The sequence below is a fragment of the Haliaeetus leucocephalus genome, unplaced genomic scaffold (genome assembly GCF_000737465.1).
Source record: "Haliaeetus leucocephalus isolate CR32 unplaced genomic scaffold, Haliaeetus_leucocephalus-4.0 Scaffold1000, whole genome shotgun sequence".
Lineage (NCBI taxonomy): Eukaryota > Metazoa > Chordata > Aves > Accipitriformes > Accipitridae > Haliaeetus > Haliaeetus leucocephalus.
In genome coordinates this window covers 2,049,326-2,069,152 of record NW_010973436.1, presented here as the reverse complement: position 1 = coordinate 2,069,152, position 19,827 = coordinate 2,049,326, and the positions used below count along the sequence as shown (strand labels likewise).

The following is a 19,827-nucleotide window of genomic DNA, read 5'->3' as shown; positions in this document are numbered from 1 at the left end:
ATGGCAATTTTTGTTCTGCATGTTGGCAGCAGCATTAGGTTATTAAGGCTGAAAAGGCACTAGAAATCTACTGAATTTCTCCCTGTTTATTAATTATCACCCAGCCAATGAAGACAGCCTGAAGGCAGTTTGATTTTGGTTCAGTAACCCCAGATTCGGGGAACACGGTGCTGCTGTGGGCATCCTTCTGGGGCTTTACAGAGCACAGTGCTGGAGTGGGGGAAGAGAAAAGCAAATCCAGCTCCCTGTTTCCCCCCCCCAAAGGATATCCAAGAATCAGACAAGGACAAAACTCTTTCAATAGGGAGCAAGTAGAAGTAATATTTCCAAACCTAACCCAACATAACGCCCTGCATCCACCCCTTGTGTAACACCCTCTGGCTTTAAGTGTCTTATACAAGCCTCCACTCACTCGGTACTGAGCTGTGCCTAAGCTGGGATTGATGGAAAATCCTATTTAGGAAAACACCCTTGATGAAGAAAGCATGAAGCAAAGAGGAAATTTTACATGGATGTATCCAAGTGTGACGGCCACAGTAATGCGGGGACCATTTCTGGGAGGGGTCCCAGGGCACTTCAGATCACTTGGTATAAAAGGTGAGCCTTGATGCAGCCCTGAGCATCTGAGCTGGCTGTGGTTGAGGATTACAAGAGCTGTTTTGATCAGGGGAAAAATTCTGTTTTTAGCACAGGCAGCAATTAAAATAGCTCGTGAAACTAAACGCCTCAGGGAGCTGTCATAAAAGGAGGTAGAAAATCCATCTTCTGGACTCCTCTGCAGCCAGAGACAAGCCTGGAGAAAGCAGAGGAGAAAAGAGCTCAAGGTTCACCTGGTGAAAAAAGACAACCATCGAGCCAGATACGCCAATTTGATCTCAAGATGGCTGAGGGGGATCTCCGGGGTTCGAGCACCCGTTTCTCGCTCTCCTTTTCGGGCAGTGGCTTTCTCGTCCTGTACCAGGTTGGAGTGGTGCAGTCCCTTCTGGAGCTGGCTCCCGAACTCCTCAAGTCCGCGTGCAAGGTCTATGGGTCGTCCGCCGGCTCGCTCATCGCCGCCGCCGTGGTGTGCGGTGTCAGCCTCGGTAAGACAATTACTGCCTAGATTTCCTTACTATCGATTTTTTATTTCAAAATAGAAATAGAGAACTAATGCCTTAAAACACCAGTGGGGATGTGATACTGGTGTAACTCACATCACTCACAAGGCATAAAAGAAATCTGCAGATGTTGCCACTTTTGGCAGCAATTTTGGGTGGTGTGAGCTGAAAAAGCCAGTTATTACTGTCTGAATGTTATCTCAGATGGTCAGGTAGATACTGCATGGGTAAATCTGGACGTACCTGTATTTTATTGGTTCATTTTCCTGCTCCTGCTGAAGGAGCAGATCTCCTTCTCTTCTGCTACGAGGTCTAAGGAGTGCTGAGATATGTCCCAAAGCAAGTCTACATGGCCACAGTAGGTGGATACACCCATGTAAAGCCCCCTTCTCCCCTATGTATCAGGTCCCTTGGCATCTTTAGCTACAAAGGGACATGAGTGGCAGTCACGCAGGTATCTCTAGAGCTGACAGCCCTGTTTGTTTGCATGTTGCTTTGGGTTATCCCACTCAACCTTCCCAGCACAAGGGAAGATGTGGCACGATTCCCGTTTCCAGATAGCAGAGCACTTTTCCCCTTGGCAAAAGCTCAAGGGCTCGTCAGTAGGACATTCCCGGGAGAACAGCAGTCCCCGCTCCAGCCCGGAGCTGGGGTTTCTCTTATTGCTGCAAAAGAGGTTTTACTCTGAACCTCTTTAGATAATGTGGAAACAGGGCCCCCAGCAATAAGATCATCTATGTGTAGAATTAATTCAGAGCAGTTAATCCACTTTTAATAATCACATCCTCTAATATTTCCAATTAGTGTCCATGGGTAAACAAGTGTACACAAGACTAAGTCTTTGAAGGCTGATCCATGCCCTGCTTCAAGCAATGGGGACATTTAGGAGGAGCGGGGGTTTTAGGGTCCAAATAATGATGGAGGAAGCAGGGAGGAAACGTGCAGTTCCTGAAACCTCTGCTGGATGCTAGAACCACTCTGCTGGATCTACAAATAATTCAAAACTTTGGCAAATATATTTAGACAAAGCAGAAAGGAACCTTTCTGTCCATAAGGGTATGAACTCCTCTACAAATCAGCAAAGGCCCCAAAACTTTCCTCTCTGATTCCTCATGCTGGAGTAATTGGATGGAGGTGAGGCTGTCCAGCAGGTATAAACCAGTTTGGTAACTGCTCTTTCTGTGGGCACCAGCACTGAAATGGAGGTCTGCTTCACTGGGGGTGGGCGACACCAACCACTTAGAGGTGCTGAGAGGATCTTGGGCCCAAAACACCTTCCCCAGGAGAAGAAAAGACCTTTTGGGTAGTGATGACTTTGGTTGGGTTTCTAATAAGGAAAATGAATGTGGCACAAACTCTGTCAAGTTCACATGGGGGAGGATTGGGGCAAAAAGAGGGTTAAAGGTGTGCTTGGCTCCTGAAGGGATGTCCCATGGAGTGGCTGCAGTCGTGTACCTGGTCCCTGTCCTGACCTAGGCTGGGTGCGGAGCTCTGGGCTCTCTGAGCCAGGCTGTCCTCTGCCACCCCACAGGTCACCTTCTGGGCACATGCTTCTCACCAGCAACCTGGTGCAGGTGGGGACGGTCACGGCATTGCATGTCAGGGTCATCCCTCGCTCCCCCTGAGCCAAAGCTCCCAAAGCTGGGCTTGGCTCTCACCCCCTACCTGGCAGCTTGCGGGCAGTTTTCCAGGTTTTCCTCCCTTTCCAGGACACAGAGCAGCCAGACAGTGCCTGGTGGGTGCATCACCTGCCTGGGGTGTCTCTGGCTCTTTTGGCATCCCTGAGGACCCTGCGTGAACCCACCAAGCATTAATCATCACGCCACATGGCCTGAACATCTGCTCAAACATTTATAACCCCTCTTAATACCTGTGTTGCTCCAGTTGTCTTCGGGACACTCCATCTGATCCACCTGTCTGCCCGTGCTTTTAAAGCAATCTCACGAGACAGCCCGGAAACCTTTGCCCCTACAAAGCCACGGTGCTAAGGCAAGCCCGCAGCTTCATGCCAGTGCAGGGTCCCGGGGAGCCCACCCAGACGCAAGGATGGCTCTTTGCAGCACTGGGGAGCCAGATAAGCTTTTTGCTGTAAGAGTTTAACTGCCCAAGGTGGGGTATTCCCCCAAGTGAGCTGCCCATTTCAGCAAAGGAACCAAGCTCTCTCCCTGGGAAAACGCTGATCTCGGGGTTTCCTGCACCCCTCTTCCCTCCCGTCACTGCACAGCCTTTAAAACCTAGTGTCTCCTGAGCCCTCAGCCGAGGCTCTGCAGCTCTGCTCCTTTAATCCAGCTTCTGTGATGTGCAGACGCATGTAATGACTATTAACACTGGCTGGGAGGTCACTGGGGGAGCTCAGAGGAGCGGGGAGTCCCAGCACGGTGGAGGCAGGGTGCCTGGCTTGCAGGAAAGCCCTAAGCAGAGGGGGTGGGGGTCTGCCTTTCACGCAAAATCAGAAGTGGAAGGCAGGAACGTGTTGTGCAAGTCACATTGGCACCGAAAACTCAGTGTCTACACCTGCATCCTCCCCCTTCCCGGGGCTCTTTGGTGCCTTTCCCTAATCCCCAGCCAGGCACATCTTGAGCACCCATCTCCGGCGCAGACAGGGATTTCACCTGTGGGGTCATGCTCAGCAATATGTAGTCCTTTGAGGACATCATGGGGGTGATCTTCCCCTTTCCGTCCTGCCACAGTGTCCCCCATGGTAGCAGCAGTATCATCCTGGGGTCATGCAAGGGGCTGCAAAAGGCTTTATTTGTGAGGAGTGTTAAAAATAGGATCAGAAATGTAACTGTTAAGGCAGCAGGGATGTTGACTTTCTCTCTCTCTTTCCCCCTACCCTCTGTGTCAGATGACCTAAAGGAATTTTTCTTTGCCATGGCAAAGGAAGTCAGGAAAACCATCCTGGGCCCTCTCTCGCCCAAGTGCAGCTTGCTGGCAAATATCAAGACTGTTTTACAGCAGATGCTACCAGAGGACTCCTACCAGCTGGCTTCGGGGCGGCTGCACATCTCTCTCACGCGGGTGGTGGATGGCCAAAATGTCATGGCCTCTGAGTTCAGCTCAAAAGAGGAGCTCATTCAGGTAAAGGGACCTTCCTCTGATGCTGTAGGAAGATCCCTACCTACTGCTCGGGGTGGAGGTAGCTAAGCGTTGATGACTTTAACTACATTGTTTTCTACCCAAGATGTGGACAGTATCAGGAAGCTTTGCCAGAGCTGTGGTCCCACCACAGTGAGCTCCGTGAGGCTTGGAGGGAGGGAGGAAGATGTGGTTAGGTCCAGAGTCAGGCAGGAATAAATAATGCTAAAAAAGCAGGTTTGTTTCCAGCCTCCAAATGCTGATGCCAGCATGTTGGCCAGCTCTAATAGAATCAGAATCATTTAGGTCAGAAAAGACCTTTGACATCCTCAAGTCTAGCCGTTAACCTAGCACTGTCAAGTCCACCACTAAGCCACGTCCCTAAGTGCCAACATCTGCATGGCTTTTAAATACCTCCAGGGATGGTGACTCAACCACTTCCCTGGGCTAATGACTCTTTGCAAAAAGCTGGGTTAACGCTAACATGACCTCTCAGCTTTCTGGACAGGTGTCTCCTCAGCCAAGTCCCACTGGCAGTAATTTTCCTTGTTGCCTCAGCACTTTCCTGGGAGGAAAGAGCTGGACAAAGCATCTGTGCTGCCAAACAACAAGCAGCTGATTAACCAGTAAATTACCTGCTGGGGAAAGAATCCCAGGGCAAATCCTAACAGAGCTGACCATGAGGTTGTGGGCTTGCTTGTCCCAGGGAGACAGCAGAGGATGGCAAGTCCATGGAGATGTTGGAGTTCACCCCATGGTGCCTGCCCTAGGTCAACCCAGGAGCCCAGGATACTCATTCCCAGCTGATGAGATTGATGGAAAGTGGTTGCAAACAGCCCAGCAGTGGCTTCATCATTGACAAATCCCAGCAGAATGAAAATGCGTTGTGAGGATGTCTTGGTTTTGTCCAAAACCCCGCAAATATGAAAAATGACCCCAAAGCTTCACCTTGACACCATCAAAGGGCAGTGTTTGGACAGTGATATATAGATATACAACTCTAATATTGCCGGCAGCTATAAAAGTAAAAACCAAAGTGCTATGCCCTTCTCAAGAGAAGTGTTTCAACTTTATTGAAATGAGATGTTTTCCCCTTGAAACTTTTCTTCTTGACACAGTTAAGTGCAAAGTTCAGCCTGGCTCCAGATGATTTGTCAAGCCTGAATGTGCAGGCACCCAGTCAACAGCTTTTGTCCAGGACAACTTTGACAGGAACATTTACTTCTGCAATCCCTCTCCTCCCCCAGGCTCTCCTCTGCAGCTGCTTTCTTCCTATCTACTGTGGATTCATCCCTCCATCCTACCGAGGTGTGGTGAGTGATATTTCCAATAAAACATACTCTCCCAGCAGCATGTTCTTGGGTTTGAACTTACATTCCCTTGAGCAGAAAGGGATCTATATGTCTAGGCTGCTTCTTTAGTTAGTGGAGGATGATAAAGCCTTTTAGCTTGTTCTTCATCCCATCCTAAGAAGATAGCTGGGTGGAATTGCCATCTGGAGAGCCCTTTCCTGCTTTGCCTATGGACAGAGCCTGGATGACCAGATCTTGCCTTGCAGATCTCCAAAGTGAGAGGAGAGAACACCCACACTCGGGACTTTGACACACAATCCAGTTATCCTGGGCAGGATCTGTCTGCAGTGCAGATGTCTCTGTTAGCTCAGGTGCAGACATGCATGGCTGAAATACCAAAAGTTCGTGGGAGGATCCTCCCCCAACCATGTGCATATTTGTACTCTGAGAAACACCGCAGTGAAGTCAACAAATTCGGGCTGGCTTGTTGCTAACCCTCAGTGAAGGAGGAGCACAGCAGCGTGGTGGTGAAGCATGTGCAGATGGACTGCAGAGCAGCCGATGCACGGTGACCTGCTTGTGTGCCAAAGTCCACAAAGCCAAGATACCAGATTTGCAGCCGGTATAGAGCTAGGATCTTTCCTTGACCCTTGTTGGTCTGCACCAACTGAGTCTATTTGGTCCTCAGATGTCTGTACCTGGCTGTCAGGTCAGATCTCCAGCTTACCCTGGACTGCAGGGCTTGCCCACAAAGTGCATGAAGTTTGCGGGACCCAGAGCTCAGCGGTATTGCTGCACGAGGCTCCTCTGTGCTGTTATTTCACAAGCATTTAATTCAAACAACTGCAATCCTTGCAACCTCAAATCCCACTGAGGTGGGTGGTAAATTCAGATTCCTTTTGGAATAGAGCAAATGACATTTTCCTTGCCCAGTGAGTAATCCTCCAGGGATTTGCAGGCAATTATTAAATGCAGGAGCCCTACTGCTTGAGCTCAGGACTTGAAATTTATACGACACTGTAAATTCAGTGATGTTTGAATTGGCAAATGACTGCCAAAACAACTTTACAAAGTTTTGTGAATTAAAATAATTATATTTCTATTTTGATAACTGCTGTGGATTACAGCACCTGGTCAAGGAGCCGGCTGGGTGCCATTAGGCAGGGCAGCAGAAGGAGCTGGCAAAGGCCAGGATAAAGAGCAAGGGGTGGGAAGAGATGCCGTTGCAAGTGGGAAGAGAGGACTTGCTGGGACTGGTTCACAGCAGATGTTGCCTTTGCAGCTGCTTGCTTTCCCCTTGGTGACGCTGCACTCACACGCACACTGTACCAATCCTCAAAGCAAATCCTCCTTCTGCTTTTCCCCCTCAGCGATATGTTGATGGAGGATTCACTGGCCTGCAGCCTGTTTCCAGCTTGGAGGAAGCTGTGATCACTGTGTCCCCGTTCACGGGAGAGCTTGATATCTGTCCACGGGATTGTCCCGCTATCTTCCTCTGTTTCCAGATCTTCAACGGCAGCATTCAGATCTCGATAGAAAACCTCTGCAGGATTAGCTATGCTCTGTTTCCACCTAGTGCCATGGTAAGCCCACCAGGTCTTCTTCCCAGCTTCATTTTGGTTAAAACAAATTAATGCTGGACCTGCCTTCCCAAGCTTTAAGGTTCAGTTCAATCATCTCCCTCGTTAATTAATCAATTTTTAACGGGAGGGGGCAGTACCCACTGGTTTTGCAGTGCTCATTTTAGTGGATACTGCTGGTAGGTGGCCAGCCTGGGATTGGGTCCACGTTGGTTTGACAACCTGCAAAGGACCAATGCTTTGGTGGTTGGAAACCAACTTGTGCTTGCTACCTTCCCGAATGGGCCATCCCAACCCTCAACAGTCAAACAGCCTTGGAGAGATCCTGCCAGTGCCTGGATGGAGGGCTCTTTAGTGACCTCAAATGTTTCTCCTTGCAGGTCTTGAACGACATTTTCTCCCAAGGCTACCAGGACACTGCCCTTTTTCTGTACAGGAACAGTAAGTGTCAACCCAAGACCTGAAGGGCAGCCTCGAAGCGTGACGCACATGCAAACCTCAGCCCTTTCTTTCCATGTCTCACAGATGCCTTTGGCTTTAACTACTTTGATGGCAATTTCCGCTTTGCCAGCATGTGTGGGAAGAACGACTCTGCACAATCCAACAGGACGTGCACCAGCCTATGCAAAAGGGTACCACAGTGCCTGATTCCTTGCTTCCTGCCAGGTAGAGGATTTGGGGTACTGATCTCGGGTTTTGGGGGTGGCTGGGGCCACTGAGGGCTGCTGCAGTCTTTGAGAGGAGCAGTATTATATTTAAGACATTATTGAGTTATTTATTACAGTAAATATTTCTAGATCTGTAGTAGCCGTTTGCAAAGAGGCTTTGTAAGAGCAGCTCAAGCTGGATTCTGGCCTGGGCTTCAGTACCTACAGGCTGAGCTGCAGCAAGAGTTGCTGGACAAGAGGAATTATTGCATTTATTGGGTTATTTCTAATTAGTGGTCTTTATTTACTTCTCTGTTGTCATTCCTGGGCACAGGCTTGGCTCTGTGGAGGAAGGAGCAGGTGACTGGACTGCAGGATCCACTGTCGAAGGTCCTGTTGCAGCCATACAGGCTGCCAGCTTTCATCAGGAAGGGGTAAGAACATCTTGATAGAGGCATCGAAGCCGAGAGTGATACAGAAACCAGCAGTTTCAGGCAAGACAGCTGAAGGGACACAGTGCAAGATTAGCACAAGGCACGCAGGCGTCCCTGCAAGCCCAGTGTCGGGGTGTGCAATGGGCTGTAGCATCCTTCGGATGGCAGCTCCATGGGAAACACACGGGGCAGCCTGTGGGCAGTGCGGGCTGGTGGCAAGTCCCTCCTTTTCTACGGACCAGGGCAACCTGATGCACATCTGCATAAATAGGCTTAGCAGCATCCCCTTCCTCTGCAGGACGATTTGGTATTCCCTGAAGGCAAGCTCTTAGGGAGAGTGGGTATGGCTAGCAGGAACACCATAGGATTGCTTGGTTATGAAAAAGTGTAGTACAGTGTGCATTTACCATTAACACCCTCCCCCTTTTGCTGCATTTACCAGTCATTAAATTCGGCTTGTTTATTTTGGTTTTGCAGGCTGCAGAAGCTGTGGGGGCTGCTGGAAGGTATGAGCTCCGTGGTAAAACGGTTCCAGAAGCTCCTCCAAACCATGGTGCCTGGTTTGCCTAAGAGACCCGTGGCCAGGAGGTGAGATGCTCAGGGGATGCAGACCCTCAGTGGAGGGAGGGCAGGCTGCAGAGCAGGGAATGCCCGGGGAACCTCACCCATCAGTCACTGATGCTGAGTGTGGCTAAAAATTCCAAATCTGGAGTACCCCACATTAGAAGTAGCTAATTTTTGTCCCCATGATATTATTTATTTAGTGACATCTGAAAAAAGCTATGAACTAGCTTTGTGCTGATTCCCTATGGCGCACATTCACCAAGATCCTGAAAGGTGTTTTGGCACTAAACTCTCAAGGATTCAAGGCAGTTAACTTGTCACACAGATAGCTTTTAAGCCGTACCTCCCTAAAACCTGCTTGGAAGTTACTTCACGTGCAGCCCGTGAAAAGACTTGCACAGAATGATTTCATACTGCAGGCAGCTACACAATTCCTCAGCTGCAAAAAAGCCCTTCAGTATCAAACGCCCCTGGGGCTAGTTGTCCCTGTTGGTTCATTGACTCTGACTCAACTAACTGCCAGCTTGTTCCCTTAGGTAACCCCCCTGGATGGGCCCTGGGGGTCTCTGACGCCATGTAGTTCTGCTGCCCCGGGAAGCAGTGGGCAACACCGGAGCTCATTTAACACGGCAGCATGACTGCTGGGTTTTTTATGGAGGTTTTCGGGGGTGGTTTTTTTTTTCACTTGGGAAGCCAGTTGTTTTTATTTCCAGTGCTACTGCTGCAGTCTCCCTGCTCAGGACTGATCAGCTTTAACATGACGGCCGAGGAAAAGCACTGCGGTGCTGCATCTGTGACCAAACTGCAGTCTGCGTAGGGGAGACTGGGCATCTTGCATGCATGTACAACCCAGCCGCCAGTTTCCCTAGCCACTCCACTTGCTGATCACCAGCAGCATCCCTCACCCTGCTTTAATGCAGATTACAGGGCAAGGATTTGCCAGGAAATGCCACATTTTAAGTGTTTTCCTCCCACTCAAAAACTTGCAGAGAGATTCATCAAATAGAAAACAGAGAGAGAGAGAAGCCTTAGGGAGCATCACACTGGACAGGAACTAATTTTTGTCCCGTTCCCTGAAGTGATTTTACCAATTATTTATTCTTGAGCTTCATACACCCTCGGAGGCCTGCTTGTCCTGCCAGTGGAGGTAGGCACACATTTGGACCTCTCTGAATTTGCAGCTGTGAAGAAGGATAGAGAAACCTAAAGATTACCCCCCCCCTCCTTCAAAGTACCACAGTCTTGCAGATTGCATCTCCTATTGCACTGGAAAAGCTGACATTTCACAAATACATTAGTTCTTTTCATGCAATTTTCTGTAACTCGCTGCTACAAACAGTGTATGGTCCAGGCAGACACACCTCATGTTGCTGGTCTGTACGTAGAATGAATTGGCAGCACTCTTAATCATCCCAAATACATTTTGCACGTCAGAGGCTGATGGATTGGCTTTACCCCAGCTGAGTCTCCCCCATTTGTTGGTTCCTGATGGGCAACAAATGGATCACAGCAGCACAAGCTGTTTATTTGAAAAAACAGGTTATTTAATTGCACAAAGGGAAATGAGAAAAGGGAAGTTTTGTCCAAAGAGCCCTGGAGACTGCAGGCTTGAATGTGGGAAATAGCTGAAGGCTGCATTGATGTAAACAGATTTAAAGTTAACTATGACGCTCAGTGAAAGAATAATGTAATATGTTCTGCTATCTCTGGTTGAAATCATTGACCTGGGAATAATTTCTCTGCAATGAGCTTGCTAAAAGAAACCTGGGTGCTTATTTGCATTGGATCCATCAAAACCTACTCCTGTCTTCCTTCCGTCCTGGATGGATTTACATCTCTCAACCCCTGCAGCCAAAACTGGGCTGCTCAAAACCAGCTCATGAACTGTGACTATGTTCCTGTCACAGATCAAAGTGGAGAGAGCACAGAGACACTCATCGCTCCCTGGGCAGGAGTAGGGCCAGTCAGCCCATCATTTGGTTTTGCTCATACTGCACTTCTTTCCCTCCCAGGCAGACAGCCCCACTTCTGCAACAGCCCTTCTACCAGGCTCCTAATCTTCCTAGCAAGCACCACCACCTCCAGGCAGGATATAATAATTTCAGTCAGCCTCAGGCAGTAACACTATCCCTATTCAAATGCAAATTAAAATCCCCCAAATAAAATTCTCATATAGGAATTGGACATCCAAATCCACTAAACTTGTTTGCAAATCTCAGCCACAAACAGAAGCATAGTTTGAGCTACCCAGTGCATCCCACCTACCGCTACATGGCATGGGGCTTGAACATAAAAAGTTAGTAAAACTTTGATAACTTTAACAAAAAACAGCCTACAAGGAACACCCAAACCAAAAAAACCCAATCACAGCACAGAGCCCTCCTGCTCCAAACCTGCAAAGATGTGCTAAGATAAAAGTATTTAAAGACTCATCACTCAAATCAGCTGTCTTTTGCTTTATTAATCCCACACCTTTTCAAGCAAGCACCCCTTCTGCTATCTCCTCTGTATGAGCTTGGAGCTAATGGCAAAAGGAGGCTTTGCCAGAGGCAGTGGAGAGAGGGAAAGTTTGGCAGCTCTTTGAATCACTTTATGCAGAAGCTTGTTTCACCCCTAGGGAAGCAAGCGTGGAAATCCAGCTGCACCCAGTTCAAACCAGCTGGAATAGATCCTGTCTTCAGCCTGCAATGCCTCCTTTAAAGGCAGGTCATGGGAATCACCTGGGGGTGGGGGAAAATACAAGGGGGGTTGTGGCCCTGCCTGTGCTGGTGACATTGCTGCCACAGTGTGCTCTTCAGTGCAGCTTGGTGTCTGTCTGCAGGCTGTGTTGCAAGTTGCTCTTTCTCTCTTTAAAACATGAACTAGAGCCAAAGGCAGCAGCGGGGTCAGAAATGCTCTTCTGTGGCTGGCATGGCCCTAAACAGAGTAAAACCATGTTGGTCGATCTGACAGACACTTCTGGAAGTTCTTGTGAGACAAACTAGATTCAAATACCTGATCAGGGCTGCTTCTCTCCCTCCTGTTGTCTAGAGGGTAATAGGATAAGCAGGTTTTGATATCCTTAAAATATTGTTCTTATACTGCTGTCCTGTTGCTTGCCCTGATCTGGATCAAACTTAGCAGAGATGCGAAGCCTCAGGTGAATGGGATGAGAGTTTGGAGACAACCAAGTCAGCAGGAGCTCTCTCTAAAGCTAGACTGCACTGCAGATCTAGTGGGAAGGGGAGTCCTGGGGCATGATCCATGCAACTGAGCCAAATGAAAACAAACATGTCCAATCCTGCCTGTGTCTCTGGCTGTTGGCTGCAGGTGCTTTATGCCAGACTCTGCTTCTAGTCTAGATACCAAGGAGGGTGCAACTCTCCTGGTGGGTACATGGATAAAGAGGCAAATCCTTGTGGTTAACCTGCTAATCTAGCCTGAGCCTTGCTGGTGTGCAGGCTCCACCGCAGCAGTAGTCCTTTGGAGACATTCTGACTTATTCAGGAAAACAAGTGTGAGCTGTTGGCAGGTTTATACCCTTGCTTATTTGGTAACCACTGATATTATAGGATTGTGCAGATAAACAGCAAAATAGCCTTTTCCTGGCCTAGATCATCAGGGCTTTTACTTCCTAGAACTGAAAAATCTGATGTGCTTCTCCTCTGGAGACTGAGAGCCCTGACTTACCTCTTGGCTGCTCTCTGGCCTAACAAATGAGTCTTGACTCCTTCCACAGGTGACCTTAGGTTGGTGAAAAATGTTGCAGCCTAGCTGCAAACCAGAGACCCAGACACCTGATAGCCCAGAGCCTGCCCAATGCCCAAAGAAAACTGGTTCCTACAATGTTGCTTTCAAAAGTTCCATGCAGTTCAAACTGATGAAGCCTTTAAAAAAGCAAGCATGGAAGCAAACTGCATAGCCTAACGCTGTGTCATGCATTTCTGTATTGGGTCTCTTCCCATAGGTAGAGTTGTCTTGTTTTCAATGGAAATGTTGTCTTTGCTTTCATTTTATGCTTTTCAAGCTTTTATTTTTAGATCTGGAATGGTAATGGTGCTGTTCTTTCCCCTTTATATTCCTCATTTGGTGTGGTCCTCCTAGATATAGCAGAACAATATTTGGGTCTTTTTTCACTTTTTATTTAATCTATCTGGCAACATTTTAAACCATCATCATGTTAGAAAAGCTGCCTAATTTTTCCTAAGCTGACAAATTCTGAAATGTTGAAGGACTCCGAAAGAAAAATAAAATAAAAAATAAAATTTAAAGAAATGTTACACTCCAGCAAACACTTCTTTGTATTCCACTAGTAACAAGACAACAAACTGGAATCTGAAATGCTGAGGGTTCACCAGTTTTCAATGTCAAAATTGAAATGGGAGGGGACACTGTTTTGCGTAGGATTGCAGAAAACGAGAAGTTTTGGATTTAAACCTGCCTTATGTTGCTCAAAAATGATACAGGTAGAGGTTTACCTGCAGTTTTAATAAGATTTTCTTGCACTGAAGTATTTACACATGGCTGCACACCAGAGTTACTAAGTAGAAATTTTAATTTGCCTGGCACAGCAAACCCAGCTCTAAGCATTGAGACACTGCTCCTTCCCTGACCCTTAATTAAATGATACATGGGCAGAACCTGGTATTACCTTGCAAGGTGAGTAAATGCCTTTCTTCATAGAAAGAGCTACTTCTCCAAAGACCCCTTCTGACCTGGCCACAGCCTAAGTCCTCAATCCTCACCCAAAACAAGTTCAGCATGAGGCTTTACTAATAACCGCTGACCCAAGAGGGGACTTTCTCCAATTCCTGATGTTTTCACCTACTGGAGCCTGCAAAAACTCAAACAGCCTCTTTTGGCAGTGAGAGCCCTGAGCAAGTGTCACTTAGCTAATGAAAACTGATGAGGTAAAGGAAGTCCTGGTTCTCTACCTTCCTTATGGCGGAGAAGGTGGCGTGGGGCTTCCTCTTCCACTTCATCTGCTGCCTGGATGGTCCCTGGATTCTCTTCAGTGACATCCTCAGGGTATGTGGCTCTGGAGTGAAGTACTCTTGTTTCTGGCTTCCAGTGCAGGGTCCCTTCACCTTTCTGACAGGATTCATTGGACAATGAAAGCATAAAGTCATCATCAAGATAATTTATGCCGAATTCACCTGGTGGGAAGAGAATCCAGCTCTCACTGCTTGTTGCTCAACTACCAGGTCTCCAGCAATCTGAGGCATGACCAGGGTTGACTGGAAAACAGGGGGACTGATGACCACAGTGCATGGCTAATCTGAGTTGGGTTTCTGGGTCAGGGATCACCAAACATTGCTGCTTTGTACACCAGTGGGTTATCAGTCTAATACCACACAGGGCACCCGAGCCTGCCTACACTTCTCCTGCCTAGGTCCTGGGGACTTGTGTTCCCTGGAAATCTCTACCATGCCCAGTGTGGCAGAGAAGAGGGGACCTAACATCATCAGAGGGGAAGGGGTGAACAGGGAGCTTCAGGAGAGGCCACAGAGAGGATGGGACTCAAGTAATCCTGGCAATGCCAGGAATGCAGATGTCTCTGTCCCGGTCACTCTAGGTGCACTGGCAGCACCTCTTACCTTCTGTCAGCAAACCAATGTCGTAAGAGAAGCACCTGACCTACCTGCTCCTCACTCCCAATCACTTACTCAGTCTTTTTAAGTAGGAGACTGTGTCCTGGTAGCCATGGGTATAAAACTGGTCCAGAACCTGCAGGAGGGAGATGGCAGTCAGGGAAGATGGGCCAGCTATAGGGGCCTCATGGCTCTGGGTACCTGTAGAAGCAGCTCACTTGACGTGTGGGAAGCTGAAAAATATACTGCAAGCGGTGGATGTTTCTTTTTGATATGTGTAAAATACAGTCAGAGAGTTGGAAAGTGAAGAAGGCAGCTGGGCTATCTTTGGGACTGATGTCGTATTCGCCGGAGAAAGCAGACACGGTGATTGTGGTCCGGGACACGAAGTTGGCCCTCCACATGCCGAGTTCTCCATCAACGTAACGCTAGGAGAGAAAACAAGGAACCCTGAGCCCTCCTCTTTTCAGAGAAGAGTGCTGCATCACATGTGCATGCATTTGGGGTTTCTTCACCACCCAGTCCCAAACTAGACTGAGGTGCTGGGGCTACAGAGATCGCCTTCCAGGGAACAGCCCTGACCACTGTCCCATGTGCTCCAGGTCTACATCCACCACCTCCTCCCTTCCAGCAGAAAAACTACTCTTTAATGAAATCAAGGGAAAGTGCAGCAGAAAGGTGTTTAGCTAACCCCATGGACAGGCTGAGGGTGGATGCTTTTGTAAGAAGGTCAGTTCTCTCTGCAGTGAGGTCAGATTGTGGGGCAACCTGGGTTCAGTTCTTCCCTCTGCAGACACTGTGAACACAGCACCAAGCAACTTTGGTGGCAAACACAGGTATAAACATGCTTAATACCACCACTAGAGAAAGGACACAGGCTAGATGGGCCCTTGGCCTGACCTGGGATAGGGTCTCCAGACCACAAGGCTACTCACCACTCCACAGTACGTAGGAGGTAAAAATCCAAAATATAGAGGGATGAAGCAGCTGCATATCACGGCCTGTGGGTAAGATGGAAAGCACAGAGGTGAGCAAAGAGCCACAAAAACCTGTTGCCTTTGGGAATGGTGGCTTATCTGTGAATGCCAAAATGGGGACCCATGGCTGGGTTATTGGACACCACTGACTCTTGTGGACCAGACCATGCCTGATATCCACAGCCAGGGTTGGAGAACTAGGAAGGTAACCTGTGAAATGCCTCATTTCCCCCCCTGCATACTCAGGCCCTGTAGATAATTCAGCCAGCAATCAGAAGGGCTGATTTTCTTATTATTTTCAGCTTGTGACCCTGTCTGGCTTCAGAGGGTGGCAAGGACAGAAATCATGGCATGGACTACTGTAAGGCTCCAGTTTTCCCCTGTGGATGCCGTGGGGCACGGACAGGCAGTAAATCTCATGCACCTATTCCCCTTGCAGGATGGCTATGGCCACTCTCACCTGAATGAGGTCCTCCCTCGAGGCAAACTCTGAAACCACCACACTTCTCCAGTCGTGCACACGGGTGAGGATAACATGCAGCTTTCCAGATACCAGCTGGTGGGCGTTCGTAGGCAGATATTTGTTTAAGACTTCCCTTACAATTTTAAGGATTTTTCCTCCAGGAATACACCCCCAGAAAGTGGGTTTCAGAGCACTGAGGACGTACAGCTTCGCCTCCTCTAAAGCAAAGCAAAGCAATCATTGCATATCCCTTATGTTATTATTTACGTACTTTCTGGGCTGCACTTCCACCTGGTAAAGGGGCATTTTACCATGCTGGTAAATGCTTTTAAAGAGCTATTATTTTCATTAGGGCTGAAGCTTTCATGAGTGGACCCAGATGCTCCAAGGACTTCGATATTGCAGGAAGCAGAAGTATTTTGTTTTCTTTTCCCATTTCTCTCCATTTCTTCCACAAGACGTCTTAAAATTTTTTTGAGACATGGGAGAAAATTGACAGGGAGCCTTTGCGTAACATTTCCTCCTGTTGGCTCTGCATCTATGCCCACTAATGTATTTCTCAGCTGTGTGACCATAACTTTCTTTTTATTTCATGCAACAGCAATACTGATCCTCCCCATATTCAATATTTTCTTTCCCCTCTGTGTTTTGGGAATCTACCAGCAATCCCAAATGCCTTATTAGGGAGGGCACTTCTGTTTCTTATATTAGATATGCTTACCATTAATTCAAATTAATAAGATGCAATGACTTATTTAATAACTATATCTAGTCTGTTTTCTCTGTGCTGGTTAATTTACCCATGTTTTCCACTCTTAAAGAAATCAATAAAGTAAAATTCTGAGGAATTAACCACTGATTAAGGATAATTTAAAGAAAATGATCTTTTGCAACTCCAAAAATTTCCAAACATTTGATCTCTTTAGACACAGAATAAATGGAAGTGCATAGCCCTTACCTAGATCACACTCACACAATGCAGCTGTAGCTAGAACCGATCCTGAAGATGCCCCATAGACCTTGGATGCAGATTTCAGCATGTCAGGTGACAATTCCTGCAGAGCAGATAACACTCCAGCTTCATATGATATCAAGAAACTGCAGCCTCTAAACAGTATAGAGAAAGGTCTTCTCTCATTTCCATTTTTCTTCATCTCTGCTAACATGAAGCACTCAAGCCACAAGAAAGCAGCTGCCCGGGACAGATTTGAAGGTTTTTTCTACAGCCAGCCAATAATTAGCTGTGGCTGTTCCCAACCTGCTTCTGTTTCTGACCACACTCTTGCTGTCTTATATCTCTCTGGTTGACGTAGATGTCTAAGCCAAATGTCCAGTGAAACAATAGCAGTGGGCAGAAGTGGATGATATAATGTCTTAATACCTAAAGCCAATCATTAAAATAAAATCACTACATTGCAATATGTTTCTAAGGTGTGCACTTAGCTGCTGGGTAAAAGACCCAGGCGATGTGCAGGGCCACATGTCACACTGATGTGTTGGGGAAGCAGCCCAGGGGAGGTCAGCAGAGCCTCTGAAGTGAGCCCTCCAGAGAGAAAAACTGCTTCCGGACTGCTTTAGCGGAGCCCTGGGGTCCCAGCCTAAGTTTCCAGCCTCCTGGGAGGTAAGAATCAGCAAATATTCCCTGGTATATAAGAGTCTTACAAGTTACTGCTTGAACTGTCTTGCCCCATTTGTAACAGGTTACCAAACCCATCCCAGGGAGTAGGAGAACATGACTGGATTATTAAAGAAATCACAACCCAAGTTGTTCTCCTAGTTTCACAATTTCAGGGTTTGAGTTTGCTTACAAAAGGGTAAAAACAGAGTCCAGGTAACAACTCGTGGCTTAATCTGCCTCCTAAATAGCTGAGGTTTCAGTAGAGCAACAGGTCAGTAAAGAAGTAAAGAGGGGGGAAAAAAGGCTGACAAACACAGTGATCTATTGATTATCCATCCAGAAATGCAAAGCCTTCTTAGCCTTGCAGCTAGGCAAGACATTGGGAAACTGCTATGGGGAAAAGCAGCACTGAAAGCTGTGCAAGAGCAGAAACAGCTGTTCAACACAAGCAGTAAGAAGTTGGACATATTTCTCTGAGATACATGGAAATCTACCCAATGTCTTCAGGTAAAAAGGCTTCCAAAACCACCTAGGAGATGCTTCTCTCCCTCTTGCTGTGTGTGGAGGCAGTGCTGGGTGAGTTTTGTGGCTGGATGCAGCCCTGGTCTATGCAAAGAGGCTGCAAAGCAACCCTGATGACCATGCAGCAGCTGTGCTGGATGTGCTGGTGCTAACAGGGCTGTAGTCTCCACTAAACCCCAAACTCTTGTTGTCTGAGCCCCATTGGCACAGTGTTAATCCAGCCCCAATTCCACATGGGAGCAGTGTATGTCACCTCCCAGCTCCACCCAGGAACCAAGCTACTAAGCTCCTTGCACACACCTTACATGAGCATTGCAGATCCCACTGTTGAACTGCAAAGGAAAAAGAGCAAAGAAAAAAATGAAGACTCAAGAAGAGAGGAATAAATATATTCCATGCCTAGTCAAGAGAACAAATGCACCAGAAATAATTTTCCATCTACTCTTTAGTGTAAGGAAACCCTAAGAATTAGCTGCAATGAGAAGAATCAGTTCCAGAAGCTGCTCTGTGCTGTTTATTGGGTGCAAGAGGGATGTGGCATTGCAAACCCAGTGGTGAGCCACTCAAAGGAAGCTCTTGAGATTAAGGAAAACTTTGATGCCCAGCTCCAGGACAAGGGCAAAAGAATAAAGCCAGGCTTGCAGAAGCAACAACATTCCCACTGCTTCAAGCCTTGAGTTCAAGCCCTCCTCCCCTAAGTGAGCAGCATGGGCAGGGAGCTAGAAATGTGACACATTATTGCACTGCTTTCCAAACACAGCTGGATAATTGTATTACTCAGATCGCAAACCAAACCCACAGATCAGGCCACGCAGGCCATGTTTTACTCTTAATTGCATCTATGTATTATTGAGATAGTTTGTAAATTCATTTGTTTTAACTTCTTACCCAATCTTGCAGCACCAAGAAGTAAATAGTGTTTATAGTGGAAAAGTAGAGGGAAGTCAAGTCTCCACCTGCTTACTGCATCACTAGCAAGTACTGCCATCTCTCCCCGTCTTTAAGACACTCAGACTGTCCCTGGTGTCTTTCAAAAGGAGCAAGGAGTAAAAAAAAAATTGCAAACTTGTTTATGCAGCCCTGGGTAGGCTTTGTGTCAGAATGAGAGGTAGCCAGACCTCAACAGTGGGACTTGTAACATATAAGAAATCTGAATAGGAGTGACCCAGGTGGCATAAACAGTAACTGAGAAATCCTGCTGTGGAAATGCAGAAGCTGTTTCTTGGCCACTCTCTGTCCTGTACCAGGATGGGACAGACTGTGTGCATCCCTGCATGATGTCCTGAGTTTTAGGTCTGTTGTTTTACCAGGCCAAACATCCTCATACTCTTTGGCATGTGTCATGTCTCCATCACAGGGTCAGAAACAGCTCCTAACAGAGGGACCCTGATCATTTATCTCTCATTTTTCATCCCAGCTTTGAAGACAAAGCCACACTTGGCCTTGAGCAAACTGACCATCCAGGGTGGGCCAGTTTGCAGAACGACTTCAGGTAGCCAAGTGAAACAAAGGAATCCACGTGCATTCACAAAATGACTGACAATACAGGGCAATATCCAAAATAGGATTTTCCTCCTATGGCATTAAAATGAAACAAAAGCTGACTCAGCAGCCTGGTCAGAACACAGCAGGGAATAGGCTGACAGATGCCAAGAGGTTATCTTGACTCCCCCAGGTGGTATATTTTAGCACTGACCTGATGCCAGACCAAAACATTTCTTCCACAGATCTTCTGCAATGACAAAACTGTGACCTCAGGGCTGCACTATCCTGGGAATCCAGTGGTGTTCCTAACCCACATACAGTTTCTGATGTGCAAGTCCTTTCAAGAGAAAGACTTTGAGGAATTAATTTATGTAGGACAACAAATCACCTCACTGCTTTGAAACAGATGTGCAGTTTGTCAGACTTCAAGCACTAGCAGATACCTTGACAAATACATTAAATGTGCAGTGGATGAGCTGGTACTGCCGTGCCTTGCAGGA

At 47.5% G+C, this 19,827-nt stretch overlaps 1 protein-coding gene across 1 annotated transcript; it reads left to right on the top strand.

The window, feature by feature from the left end:
* Positions 1-767: 767 nt before the first annotated feature.
* PNPLA1 (patatin-like phospholipase domain containing 1) lies at positions 768-12,110 on the top strand. The gene is made up of 9 exons (XM_010584780.1): positions 768-1,082; positions 3,946-4,178; positions 5,423-5,488; positions 6,973-7,050; positions 7,428-7,488; positions 7,573-7,713; positions 8,029-8,128; positions 8,606-8,716; positions 12,002-12,110. The coding sequence occupies exons 1-9, from the start codon at positions 881-883 to the stop codon at positions 12,108-12,110; spliced, it is 1,101 nt and encodes a 366-aa protein (XP_010583082.1). The 5' UTR covers positions 768-880.
* Positions 12,111-19,827: the final 7,717 nt, after the last annotated feature.